We start from the raw sequence: 13,816 nt of genomic DNA on the forward strand, positions 1-13,816 counted from the left end.
ATGAGGCAAATATCTTTTTTTCAATGCTTTTCACAAAAACTCCTTGTTTATTACATTTCATGAGAATTTCTCTGTGACATACGTGACATGACAAATAACATATAACCATGTGTGTGTGTGTGTGTGTGTGTGTGTGTGTGTGTGTGTGTGTGTGTGTGTGTGTGTGCGTGTGTGCAAGAGTTTGTGATAGACATACAGGGCAAGAGGAAGAATGGGGGATGGTTTAATGCAACTTTTTAAACTTCCTCTTTTTAAGAAGACTTTTTTGGAGTTCAGAAATCATCATGCAGCTTTAGAGTTGGACTTACCACTTCCATGAAGTGAGCAACAGCTATTTAGACACCCCTACAGGTGTGAATTCACCTGGACACACATTTAAGTTAGAAGGTCAGCAGACCATAAACAGGAAGCAGAAGGCTATGTTAAATCTGGTGTCATACAACTGACACACTCTTTCACATTTCCTGCTTATTCATTTGCGTGGGTATCATTTGATGGTAAGTTGGGTTTTTACATACTTATGTATGTTGGTGTATTACAGGTGACTGGACATAACCTTCGATTACATACCTACATACAGAAATGTGAACTATCCATGGAAGGAGCTTGTAATATTTTTGATGTGCAATGGTGTGTACAAAAGGTTGCACTTTCAGTTCTTAAAATCTTCTGAAGACTTAAAGTATATGGAAATTTTTTATGTTAAGGGTGAGGTAAACTGACAACAATGCAACAATATAATGAGCTATATGGTGTCACAGCTAAAAGGTATACCTTTAGATAATCAGTGTTCTGTGAACAGCATATGATTTGTCTGTGTCACGGTTATAAGGTGGAACTTGATCTCTCCTTTTGTAAATTATATAACTATGCAAGTATATTTATGTTTGGCTGTGCTTTATGTTGTTGTACCTCCTGCGGTATTTATGTTGGTGTCGGAACATGCTGAGTGAAAGCTTCCTGACCACACTGAAGTACAGGGGGTACAGTGTGGACTCCCCTGCAACCAAACAGCTCAAAAGCAGTCCAACAGCGCCCCCTGCTGAAACCTGTGTAGACAGCAGCTTTCCCCGGTCATCACGAACTCACAGGTCTACCAAAGGTAGGAAATGTACTGAGTATATAATACTGAAACCATTGATCTGTGTAAAGACTGATTCTGGTTTTTCTGTGTCAATGAACTGCATACATATTTATTCATATTAAAGGAACCGTATGTAAGATTGTGGCCAAAACTGGTACTACAAATACAGTTCCTTTAATTTCAAGTCAAGTCAAGTCAAGTTTATTTATATAGCACATTTCATACACAGAGGTCATTCAATGTGCTTTACATAAACAAAACCAAACAATAATAATAAATAAAAGCATAGAAGGACAATATAGTCAAAGAATAGTTAAAAGGTAAAGATCATAATAAAAAGAAAACATAAAACACAAGGTAAAATCATTTAAAAATAAAGAATAATTAGTAAGCAAAAACAAAGGCAAAAGTAGTAAAAAAAGTAATAAAAGACAAAGTAGAATAATTATCAAGGCAGATTCAGAATTTGTAACTCAGCACAGTTAGCAGAAAGCATCTGAGAACAGTTTGGTCTTAAGTCTAGATTTAAAACTGGCTTCAGTTGGGGCCTTTTTAATGTCATCCGAAAGTTGGTTCCACAGCTGAGCCGCATAGCAGCTAAAAGCTGCTTCATCATGTTTAGTTCTAACTGTAGGTTTTACTAGCAGGTTTTTCACCTGGGACCTGAGAAGACGAGAAGGTGTGTACTGCTGAGGCATGTCTGACAAGTATTTAGGTCCTGCTCCATTTACTGATTTATAAACAAGCAATAGTGCTTTAAAGTCAATTCTGTGACTTAAGCCAGTGCAAGGACTTAAGAATTGGAGTAATGTGGTCAGTTCTTTTAGTTTTTGTTAAAGTCCTAGCTGCTGCATTTTGTATCACCTGAAGCTGTTTAATAGTCTTTTTAGGAAGGCCTGTGAACAGTCCATTGCAGTAATCAACCCTGCTGGAGATAAATGCATGAATGAGTTTTTCTAAGTCATGTTTTGACATCAGCCCTCTGAGTTTGGCAATATTTTTGAGGTGGTAAAAAGCTGATTTAGTTATCGCTTTCATGTGGCTGTTGAAATTTAGATCACTGTCAATTAATACACCAAGATTTTTAACAGTATCCTTTGCCTTCAACCCTTTTGTGTCAAGGAGAGCGGCAACCCTAAGTCTTTCCTCATTTTTACCAAATATAATTACTTCAGTTTTTTCTTTGTTCAGCTGAAGAAAATTTTGAGACATCCAGGTGTTGATTTGTTCTATACACTGACACATAGATTCAAGAGGACCATAGTCGTTTGGTGATAGAGCTAAGTAAATTTGTGTGTCATCTGCATAGCTATGATATGAAATCAAATTATTTTGAATGATTTGTCCAAGTGGGAGCATATAGAGGTTGAATAATAGTGGCCCCAAGATCGACCCCTGGGGAACACCACAGGTCAAGGACGTTGGTGTTGAGGTACAGTTTCCGATGGCAACAAAGAAGCTCCTTTCTTGTACATATGATTTTAGCCAGCTGATAACTATGCCTGTAAATCCAACCCAGTGTTCCAGTCTGTGTAGTAAAATATTGTGATCAACAGTGTCAAATGCTGCACTAAGGTCCAGTAGCACTAGGACTGATGTTTTACCTGAATCTGTGTTGAGGTGTATGTCATTGGAAACTTTAATGAGAGCTGTTTCAGTGCTGTGATTTGCCCGAAAACCAGACTGAAAGTAATCAAAATACCCATTTGATGTTAGGAAGGTGGTTAATTGATTAAAGACTACTTTTTCAATAATTTTGCCAATAAAAGGTAGATTGGATATGGGCCTGTAATTGTTTAGCATGGAGGCATCCAGGTTATTCTTCTTGAGAAGTGGCTTTACAACAGCTGTTTTCAGTGACTTAGGAAAAGTGCCAGACAGCAGTGATACATTTACAATTTGAAGAACATCCGCTATGAGGTGAAAAACAGTTTTGAAGAAATTGGTAGGCAGAGTGTCTAAGACACATGTGGAAGAGCTGAGATTCTGTACCGTTTCGTAGTCTATCAAGCTGAACTCTGACATCAAGTTTAGTTTCCCTCTGTTTGTTGCTGGAAGTTCAGGTTGTTGAATTTGTAATTGAGCAAATATGTTGAGTCTGATTTTGTCAATTTTACCTTTAAAAAAAGAAGAAAACTTATTGCATTTATTAGTTGAGAGAAGTTCAGGCGCTAATTGTGAGGGGGGATTTGTTAACTTATAAACAGTTGAAAATAGAATACGAGTGTTATTTGAACTTCTATTGATAATGTTAGAAAAGAAAGACTGTCTTGCTTTGCATATTTCAGAGTTATATGTGCGGAGCATCTCTTTATGGATTTCATAGTGGATCTGAAGTTTGTATTTACGCCATTTTCTTTCAGTCTTCCTACACTCTCTTTTTAGAAGTTTAACTGCTGGATTTTGCCTCCATGGTGCTTTCTGTTTGTCCTTAACTTTCTTGAATTGTAATGGAGCAATGTTTGCCATTTTTGCATTAAAGTGATCAAATAAGTCTTCAGAGTCTGACAGTTGACTTGACTTTAGTGAAAGTGCTTGCTCAAAGAGAGCACTTGTCTGATCATTTATGATTCTCCTTTTTACCATCATAGCTGTGTTTTGAGTGTGTGGGGACATAGACACATCAAAAAACACGCAGAAATTATCAGATAAGGCCAGGTCTTTACAGCTGTAGAGACATTGAGACCCTTTGGGATAACAAGGTCGAGGGTATGGCCGAGAGAGTGTGTTGGCCCCTGTACATGCTGTGTTAGGGAGAAAGTATCGATTAGTGCAATGAATTCCTCGGCATAATTGTTTTCAGGATTATCCACATGCAAGTTTAGATCCCCTGATATAATAAGACAGTCAAACTCTATGCAAACAACTGATAACAGTTCACCTAGCTCTTCAAGAAAAACTTTAGCTGAATGTTTTGGAGGCCTGTAAATTGTCAGTAATAAAATCTAAGGAGGAGAAGACTTGCACGCATGCATGCACACAGATATTCAAATGAAGTAAAGTCACCGAATGACGACTGATTGCACTGAAAAGACGTCTTGAAAATTGTGGCTATCCCCCCACCTCTTTTATTTGCTCTGGTAGCACTCAAGAAACTGAAGTGAATGTGTCATGTGTGTGTTGATAAAGATGCTGTGTTTAGGGGCTTGATGAGAATAGAGGGGTTGTCCCTTATGTGACCATTGGCTGACTCTGTGTAGTGGTTTTAAGGTGTTCCATTGTGCTAGCCCACACCTAACAGGAAGGGAAGTGTGCGTTAAAGGTGTGGGGAAGTTGAATCACTCTCAGTGTGTCAAAAGTTCAAGTGGCTTTGTTGATCATAGACACTAGGAAATGTATTGTCATTATTTCTCATACATGAACTATGGCTATGTGGCATATAGGAGCACTGACCAGACTCATCCATGTTTGTGGTTCAAGGCTTGTCTATGGTGTTAATTAGCAAACAGATTTTGCCTATTTTTAAATCAACTTTAATAGACTTAAGACTTGCTCATCATTCAAATTAGGACCCATAAAGTTTATATATAATATATTATATTATGTATTATATAGCATATATTTTAACATATTTTCCATAAAGTATGTTACATAATGGCTAGGCTATCAGAAAATTGAGTGCCATATCACTGTTAAATATTTATAAATTTAAGACATATCAGATGCACAAGAGGCACAGTACATTATTAGTACATTGAAGGTGTGTTGTCCACATTACATTTTATAACAGTATTCACAAAGACAAGTACCTCTGCAGAGTATAAATCCAGCTTGTTCAGTCACTACTATGAAGATTTATGATGACTGATGATTTGCTATCATATACTTAGCAACTGTGATCAGCCCCATCTTGGGTGAAGGTGAAATACACTGTAGTGTATATGACAGTTTTAACAGTTTTGTCAGATCACTCTTCTGAGAGATGTGGCATTTGTCTGTCTTAGATCTCTGAAAGCGTCTGTTGATCTGACCACAATATCACTTTAGCTCTAATATCAATGTGTACAGAGAGGTTTCACTGGGCTGTCACACAATGAGAGTAGAAGTTATCTTCTCTGTGTCAGTTGTCTACTCTGATTGTGATCAGTTTAAGATCATTTTGTCTTTGTATTGTGTGTGTGTGTGTGTTTTCCAGCTGGGAGAAAGACAGCTCCAGAGCAGCCTGATAAGACTCGCCTGATAAGAGTCCCAGGCTCTGCCAGCCGCTCGGTCCCCAGGAGCAGTGCGGACGAGTACTGGGGTCTGGAGCTCTATCGCTCCTGGTGCTGCCCCAGCCTGTGCAAGAACTACCCCGACCTGCAGCTGGGAGGGGACCATCTTGGAGACCGCAGCTCCCAGAGCCCGCAGTGGCTGGTGGTGCCGTCCGACGATGGCCCCCTGCTTCTTTCCCAGGACCTAGGAGAGATGGAGGCACTACCAGGGCCTGAAGTGGCGAGGGAGCCCGGTCCATGGCTCGGGAACCAGGCCCAGCACAACGACGATGGCTACTTGGTGATAGAACCCAGCATGCAAGGGCTGGACTCCATCAGGAGCCACGAGAGACTGTCCAACTCCATGCTGAACGGATACCTGGAGACCAAGCTGCTGGAGGTGTACCGCCAGCACATGCAGGACAGTCTGGTGCGCGGCGGGGCCTCTGTGAGCCCTGGCCTGGTGCCCGCGATGGTGCCCAGGGACCCGACAGTACCCAGTGGCCAGTGGATGGCACAGGAGGACAGACCTGCCACTGACTCCATTCACTACCTCAGCACCTGCAGCCTGCCGTCCAGCTCGCATTTCAGCTCTCCTGAGCTGAGGATATCTGCCCCTCAGCCGACCAATAAAAACCGAATGGTCAGTTGACCATTAATATGTCAACTTTTCATCCTCAAGTCCCTGCCTGCCAAGCTCGACTTCACTTTTACTGTAACTTGCTAAACCCAAACAGAATGGGAACATGGACAGCACTGTAGTAGCCATCTAGTATACACAGACAAATCACTGTGTGCTGTCACATCTGTGGATCGTCACAAAATGTATAACACAGTTTTACTAGCCTTACTACTAGCCCTATACAGTATATACTGTAGAGTGCTAACAGAGAAGGACAGGACCACACTGTGTCCTATTATACCCCTGAACATAGATAGACCATAATAATACCTTGTGTGCAGGGTTGGTTCAATTAGCTTATAAATGATTTTCTGAGCCCTAAAATTATGTGCTGCTAATTATTTGTGCTTTTCCCATAATCAATTAAATACCGGTATGTGGTTGTGAATGTCTCAATGGGTATGTCTAGTATGTGCTTGTTACTGTAATGGGCTCTGTGCCCATAGCCAAATCACTGGCACTTAGTCCATGCCCTTCTGCATAGATATTGTGCCAAGCACACAGCGCTACCTGCTGTTAGGGCACAGGACCTGCAGGATTTGTGTGAGCATGTGGTGTGTGTGCGTGTGTGTGTGTGTGTGTGTGTTTGTGTCTGTGTGTGTGTGTGTGTGTGTGTGTGTGTGTGTGTGTGTGTGTGTGAGTGAGAGAGAGGGGGGGGGGGCAAAGTATGTGTACATGTGAGAGTCCTATGTGTAGGCATCAGAGCCACTGTAACAGCTTGTGAGAAATGTGCTGTTTCACACATACATCCACCACTGGCACTTACATGGGCAATTAAGCCTGGCATCAGTTGTGGAGTGTGAAAGTCTCTCTCTCTCTTTCTCTCTATCTCTCTCTTTCTCTCTCATACATACACACACACACACACACACTCTCTCTCTCTCTCTCTCTCTCACACACACACACACACTCTCTCTCTCTCACACACACACACTCATCTCTATCTCAAATGGTCAGTCCCCTCCATAGTAATTTAGAGTGGTGACACATTCATCCTTCGCTATCGACGACTTGCTTTTCATTGAGCAGCTCATGACAGTTACCTCACACTGAAGAACTGCCATTGGATAAATACGCCGATCTATACTTTTCCAGCTCAAACTTATATTGGCTAAAAATTACGTCAGTGAGCGACCAAATGGGCACGCTCAGAGCATCAGGACGTACAGCTGAGAAACGCTGCACGTAGCTGACGTAAATGCTAGTGATACAGAATTGGATGATTCCAGCACCTTTGATGAATTGTAATCTAAATATAAACATATAGAAGATTTTTTTAATAGGTTAAGTTGAGCAGCTGATATTTAGACAAACGTGACACATCTCTGCACCTCACCAAAGACGAACGCGTGGACCATGTGATTGCACCGCATCGCTGAAGCAAGTCTCTGGTTCTTCTCGGTGGGTTACAGAGAGAGGGAGAGAGAGCGATGGAGGGGGGCGGGGTGGAGAGACGTATGTGAGCGCGCGTGGACCCCACCGTCGCAGTCCTTCCCGAGGATGTATCCAGCAGCCATGGTCCTGCCGCGCGCCCTGCGTCTGTGTGTGAGTGACAGGATCCCATGGTCATTCATGTAATATTTTTGATATCCAAGATCGGATGGTTCATCTCCTCAGTGCGGATCTTATCCGGAGGACATACGGATATCAACAATGGCTTTGGTAATGGAACCCATCAGTAAATGGACTCCCAAACAAGTGCTGGATTGGATGAAAGGTATTCATAGAATGTGCAACACACACTCACACACACACATACACACATACATACGCACGCGCGCACATACACACATGGACGCATTATTTCTTATTCTACAGAGGTAGACAGCGGACATTCATTTGAAATAGCAGGTTGCTAATCTGAATTCTTAAGGAATGCCGAGCATATTTTATGAGGCCATGTTGCTGAGTTCAATGAATATTGATCGCATGTTTGCCATTTTGCGCCTCGGCTTCCGAGGAACGCCATGGTGTATGATCAGCGCGTCGTCAGCGAGAAGGTGATAATGTGCGAGATGTGTGATCAAAGATGTGCAACAATCAGTGACCTCAGTGTTTCACATTTAGATGACTTCATACTGCCTCTCTCTCTCTCTCTCTCTCTCTCTCTCTCTCTCTAAATCTCCGTTACAATACACAACACACACACACTGCATTCATTGTTTTCCTTCAGCTTGTCTGAGATATAATGTAGCATGCCGTCTGATGTAGGCCCACCATAGAACAGCTGCACGCAAATGGCTTTGAGAGGTTTGGAGATGTGTGCAGTGCTGTGCTGCTGAAGATGGTGTCCGCTGTAACACATGAGTGGTGGTGATGAGAGGGATCATGAAGCTTTCATAGCTTCACCCAGACATTCCCATGCTTAGGGGCTGCTCCATGGGGATATGTCACTCACTGCATGGTATGTCGGGCAGCTGTGTGTAATGTGTTGTCCGCTGTCATGACACTCTTGAATCTTTCATAAGATGACACGCTGTGGTCTCTAAACTCTGGTCTTGAGATGGGAATATGTGGTCCTCCTCGTGTGCTGAATGAAACACGCTTGTGGTAGAGAGCCCGACAAACCACCAGAGGCGCAAAGTAGGCAGGAGGAGAGTGTTGGTGGGGGGGGGGGGACTTCAGGGCCACTTCATACAAGATGTCTGCTGTCAGAAAACTCATCAGGGGTCATCCAAACTTCTTGCATATTTGATCAGAGGACATCACAATCCTTTGCTCATAGCTCTCTGAGCAAGTTGCCTGGTTCTTGTCACTCAGTGGGTATCTTCCTAATGGTTGACAGATCAGTTCACTATTATGGAAATATTCTCTTTTTCTGTCGTAATCACAGCAATGTGATAATTAATCTGTGGCATTTGAACAAAATCTCCAAGTTAAGTACATTTGACAACATATTTTCCTGGGAGAGGCCTTGCTTCAAAGGGAATCACTGTAATGAATCCATAATCCATTATCACATTATTTCAAAATGTTCACGCATTACAATTCACATCACATGTCAATCTTCAGCAGTGCTGTCAATTTGTGCTTCATGCTGTTATTGCTGACAACACCTATACATCAATGGCACTGTCATAATGGTGGCATTGACCTGCATTCAGCCAAAGAACCTCATTGATTGCTGGAAAGAAGAAATTTTTGGTGTTTTCTCCCAAACACATGTGTATCCTCTATAGGCGACATCCATGGTTCTCTGAGCCACTGTTTTACATTGTGCAACTGATCTGTTTATATGAGGGTGTTTGACAACAGTAAAACATTACAGTATTTTAAGATACATTTTCGTGAGATTTTCCACAGGATCTACTTCAAACATTCCCTAAACCTCAGGGAAGCTGCACCATGGACAACATTTATCCACAGACTGCCACACAAAAGCATCTCCTGGCGGTTTAGATTTTTCATATTATAGTAAAGTCCTGGCTGCTATTCCTTTATTGTATAAGCCATATTTCTAAGCAGGCAATGAAACTGTTGAACCTTTAAAACTACACATTTAGCAATAGTGGCTTTGCTCTGCATTCTGTGTGTTTCAACAGTCCAGTGGTGAGAATTCCATTGATCTTCCTTCGACATCTCCTCCACAGGGCCTGCAGATTATTACATGTATACAGATGACAAAACTGTTAAGTGAGCATTTGTGTTGTCCAACTGACACATATAGGAGGTGTGTTTGAGTGGAAATGTTGAAACAGTGTATAGATTCAGTAGCCTACAAGGCAGCAGAAAAAGTTATTAAAAAAATAAGAGTTGAAGTAGGACTGTACAGTACCACACATAGCCAAACTATCCATAAATGCACACACACACACACACACACACACACACACACACACACACACATACATACATATGCACACACACAACCACTATACTTGTATTCAAAGCAATACAGCCAATACCCATTACAGATGCTACAGTGGACTAGACAGTGGAGTAGAGTAAGTGGAGTAGGTGATTTTATAGGCAATAAATTGCTTGACTGTCTGGAAACTGAAAAAGATATGCCCTCCAAAATGTTTCTTTGGGGGAAAAAACACAGACATTTTATTGACTCATTTTTGTGTCTGTTTCAAACAATTCACCTGAAGACAAAATCCATACTGTCAACACTTTTGAAACATTTAACGCTTCCCTTACTTCATGACTTCATCATGTAGGTCTCCAATCAGGCACCACAACAGAGTAACAGTAATGAGATAAGGATATCTTGGCATGCTAAACATGCTAACAAGCTGCAGGGAAAGCCAATGAAAATTGTTTTATTTTCAATCACATTTCCATTAGTTTGGAGTCATTGCATTGCAAATATTGCGATATGATTTCCCATGTCGGGAGCAACATGTGTGTTTTTTAGTGTCTGTTATACATATGTAATGCTTAATTAACAGTCACAGTGCCTTATAATTCTAAGAAAAGTTCTGAGAGAGTTCTGAGATATAATTGCAGCAGCAGAAGTCATACTTAATATAAGTAGTGTTGCACAAAGCACGATTTATAGAAATCTACTTGGAACAGGCATTCATATGCCCAGATTGCCTGCCCAAATGAAGCCTGGGAATTGCAATAAGGATATTTGGAGTACCGGTACTTGTTGTTCACAGATACAAGCATGAGTTATGCTGCCTCAAATTGCCACTGGTCAAACGGCTGTCAGCACAGCAGTAAAATGGATCAAGTAGATTGGTATCTGTTTCAACTGACATTTTAATGGAAAATATGGACACTGGGACAGTTGTTTTTATTATTTCTTGAAAACATGACACAATGTGCTTGTACAGTAAGCAGTGTGTTTTGAGCAGCAAAGAATAATGTTTCAATATTGCAGTAGTAGAAGTATTTCTGATAATGAAGTGAAACAATACATTTCTCTCTCATAGGGTGATTAGGTGCATGCCTTTACACAATAGGTGTCTTTCCCATGTTGATGAGAGCTCATAAGGGACTAGATGTGGCCAGATGCACTCTTAAGAACAAGAGGGGTCTTCTGTTCTGACTAATCATCACAGGGGAACATTTGAAAGTTTCTAACGTGGATAGGTTGCGAGTGTGTTGGCCTGAAGCAGCAGCTGTTTTCAGGAGCCCCATCTGAGCCCTGATGAGCAGCAGCAATTCCAGTTACTGAGGTTCCTGTGTGTGTGTGTGTGTGTGTGTGTGTGTGTGTGTGTGTGTGTGTGTGTGTCCGTCCGTGTGTGTGTGTGTGAGAGTAGATGCGTCTCCGAGCCGAGCCACGCGAGCATGCAGGGCTGACGGGCGTGCGCTTGCACTTGGCCAGGTGCCTGCTGCTTCCTCGCTCTGTGAGCTGCACACAGATAAACATTGAAATGGAGTGAGAGGGGGAGAACTGTGAGTCTCGGCAGAGGAGAGAGAGAGGAGAGGAGAGTGAGCAGTCGGGCCAAGAACTCAGCACAATGCACAAGTCCCCTCGCAGTAGAGGCTGCTGCCGGTGTGATAACGCTGTGATAGATTCTAGGGAAGCTGCATGTCTAGCACAAGAGCTACTAGCTCAACTCACAAAAAAAAACATTTGCATCAACACTGATGATCATTAATGCCAAACCCAACCAAGGGCACTGCTTTACCATATCTCAAGTCATTTTTTTCATCTCTTGGTCTGAAAGTTTTCAATTGAGAATAGCTTGTCAGTCAGATGTGTTGCTATCTAGTGAGTTAAAGCCCATGGAGTTGCAGATGATGACAAAGAAGAGGAGTGCATGTGCAATGTGACTTTAATGTGATAACTAGCAAAGAGGAGAGTTGAGATGTGCATTTCATTGTTTTCTGTAAGAAATTACTATTTGACCATAAATGTTGGTACTGTATATGTATACCTCATTTTACCCCATTGTGAGCATGTGTCTCAGCACTTATGGCTAATATCCTATTGAAGTCCAGTTGAACATTTCTACATCATTGGATATGAAGTCAAATTTATTGGATGAGAATGCCTACAGTGGCATGGTCTCTTAGGGGTGAAAATAAAGAAAATGTGGTATTGTTTTGTTGTTGTTGTTGTTGTTGTTGTTGTTGTTGTTGTTGTTATATGGAAGAGACTTTGGAGTGAAATCTAGCCAGATCCCAATTGAAAACAGAATCTATAAACCTGCCACCCCATCCCTTGCAATTACTATATATACTTTTTATTACATTTTCCTCAAGTTATTTCTGTTTCATTTTTGTGATTAATTGAAAAAAAACAGTTTTTAAACTTGCAATCGTAACAAAAACAACAGCTGTCTATTTTTTTTTTAGTTTCAATATAAAGTGTTTTGTATAAATCACATCAGTGTGTTGTTGCTGATGTGAAAGAGTAATTCAAATAGTGCATGTGTGGGTCATTTTGGAAAAGGATTGTTATGTTTCGACTGCAGGGTTTCACTTTGACATTGAGTTATTCATCTCCAAGTGCTATGTCTTTTGTGGCTTGTCTGTAGAGCTTTGACAAGAGTGTGTAGAGTTGGAGTGAGTCAAATTATGCAAAAAGTGTGTATGTAATCAGCAAAAACTGTAAAATTAGTCAGTTTGGTTACTGTATGTTTCCAAAACATACAGTACAATGCAGCACTGCTGAAAATGGGGCATGGACAGGTTGTGCTTGTTGACAGATTTGTATACTTATAGCAGAGTGCCTGAATTGAGTTTGCTCTTATCCTTTAGATGGCTATAAATATAAATTGACTAGCACAAATGTGTTCTGTAATATAACGCTGGGGTCTGTGCTGGTCTTTAGTGAACTTGTAATATCATGAGCAAGAATTTACGAGCATAAATTAGCATAATAATCTGCAAAAGTAGCACACATCAGCTATCTACAACTGCTTATCATAACTGAGGGATGGTAATGAGCCATGTGACACTGTACATTTCTCCATCTTAGCAAAAGCAAGTCAGCTAATTGGTTTATTTACAGTAAAAGCTTGAGAATCATGGAATAAGTGTCTCAGCAAGCCAGGGTGTTTAATCAGAGAAGCTCAGGGTCATCTGTGTTTGGGCAGGGTGGAAGGGAGGGGAGGAACCTGGAGGAATGGAATACCTCCCTAGTGTACTTCTTGCTTGATGTGGATTTAAGGTGACTACTGTACAATAAGAGTATTCCTTTAACCAGCTTTAACCTCCCATCCTATTTATGTGTTGCACACACATATAAACAATATGCAGGCAGAATCCTTTTTTCTCTTTATTCATTAATGCCGTTACATAGAAACCATATGCTTGCTCTATATGGGGACATCATGATCATGCTTTTTGCAAAGCAAATACTGGCAACTGTCAAAATAATGTCTTCTTCATTACAGACCAAGATGTCAGTGTACATTGTTTGGCACAATGAATCTATTTCTGTTTTTTTTTTTGTCTTTTCACAGTTCCTTTTTGCTGAGTAGTGCTGCTTAAATGATGGCCCATGCTTTTCATACTCATTTTTACACACTCCATTGTACTCACCCATCACACTCCTTACAGTGTCATACTCTCCATAGTCCTCATGTCCCCATACACACACTCACTCAATTTTCACGTCTCTATACACACACATAGTCCAGAAGTCTCCATACACACTCCTGTTCTCCTACTCCTTGTAGTCCTCACGTCCCCATACTGTACATACACACACTCCTCATAGTCCAGACATCACAGTACATACAAACACAGTTCTCATAGTCCACTCACACACTCTCACCTCCCCATACAGACTAGAGTGTGGCTACCCGACCCGAGCCCGACGGTACCCGACGGGTCGGGTTCAGACAAATATTTAGAAATTGTAGTCGGGTTCGGACACATGGGGCGATATGCATTGGAAGCTTTACATTTAAAATAGCTTATTATGTTGGATAACCAACAGATCTGCTTTACATG

The 13,816-nt window shown here is 41.3% G+C and overlaps 2 protein-coding genes across 5 annotated transcripts in view; both read left to right on the top strand.

Moving 5' to 3' along the window:
* The first annotated feature begins 221 nt into the window (after positions 1-221).
* si:dkey-237j10.2 (uncharacterized protein LOC568721 homolog) lies at positions 222-6,348 on the top strand. 2 transcript variants are annotated; one of them, XM_042093939.1, is made up of 3 exons: positions 222-497; positions 933-1,102; positions 5,220-6,348. In XM_042093939.1, the coding sequence occupies exons 2-3, from the start codon at positions 943-945 to the stop codon at positions 5,924-5,926; spliced, it is 867 nt and encodes a 288-aa protein (XP_041949873.1). In that variant the 5' UTR covers positions 222-497; positions 933-942; the 3' UTR covers positions 5,927-6,348. The 2 variants fall into 2 exon arrangements, with proteins under 2 accessions (XP_041949873.1, XP_041949872.1); XM_042093938.1 differs by lacking the exon at positions 222-497 and having other exon boundaries at positions 505-1,102.
* Positions 6,349-7,457: 1,109 nt separating this feature from the next.
* Positions 7,458-13,816, top strand: part of si:ch211-26b3.4 (connector enhancer of kinase suppressor of ras 2) — a 34,118-nt gene continuing 27,759 nt past the window's right edge. For all 3 annotated transcript variants that reach the window (XM_042093885.1, XM_042093884.1, XM_042093886.1), the window contains exon 1: positions 7,458-7,673. In XM_042093885.1, the coding sequence (XP_041949819.1) occupies positions 7,610-7,673 (64 nt within the window). In that variant the 5' untranslated portion in view covers positions 7,458-7,609. The remainder of the gene's footprint in view (positions 7,674-13,816) is intronic.

The sequence above is a fragment of the Alosa sapidissima genome, chromosome 5 (assembly GCF_018492685.1).
Source record: "Alosa sapidissima isolate fAloSap1 chromosome 5, fAloSap1.pri, whole genome shotgun sequence".
Classification (NCBI taxonomy): domain Eukaryota; kingdom Metazoa; phylum Chordata; class Actinopteri; order Clupeiformes; family Clupeidae; genus Alosa; species Alosa sapidissima.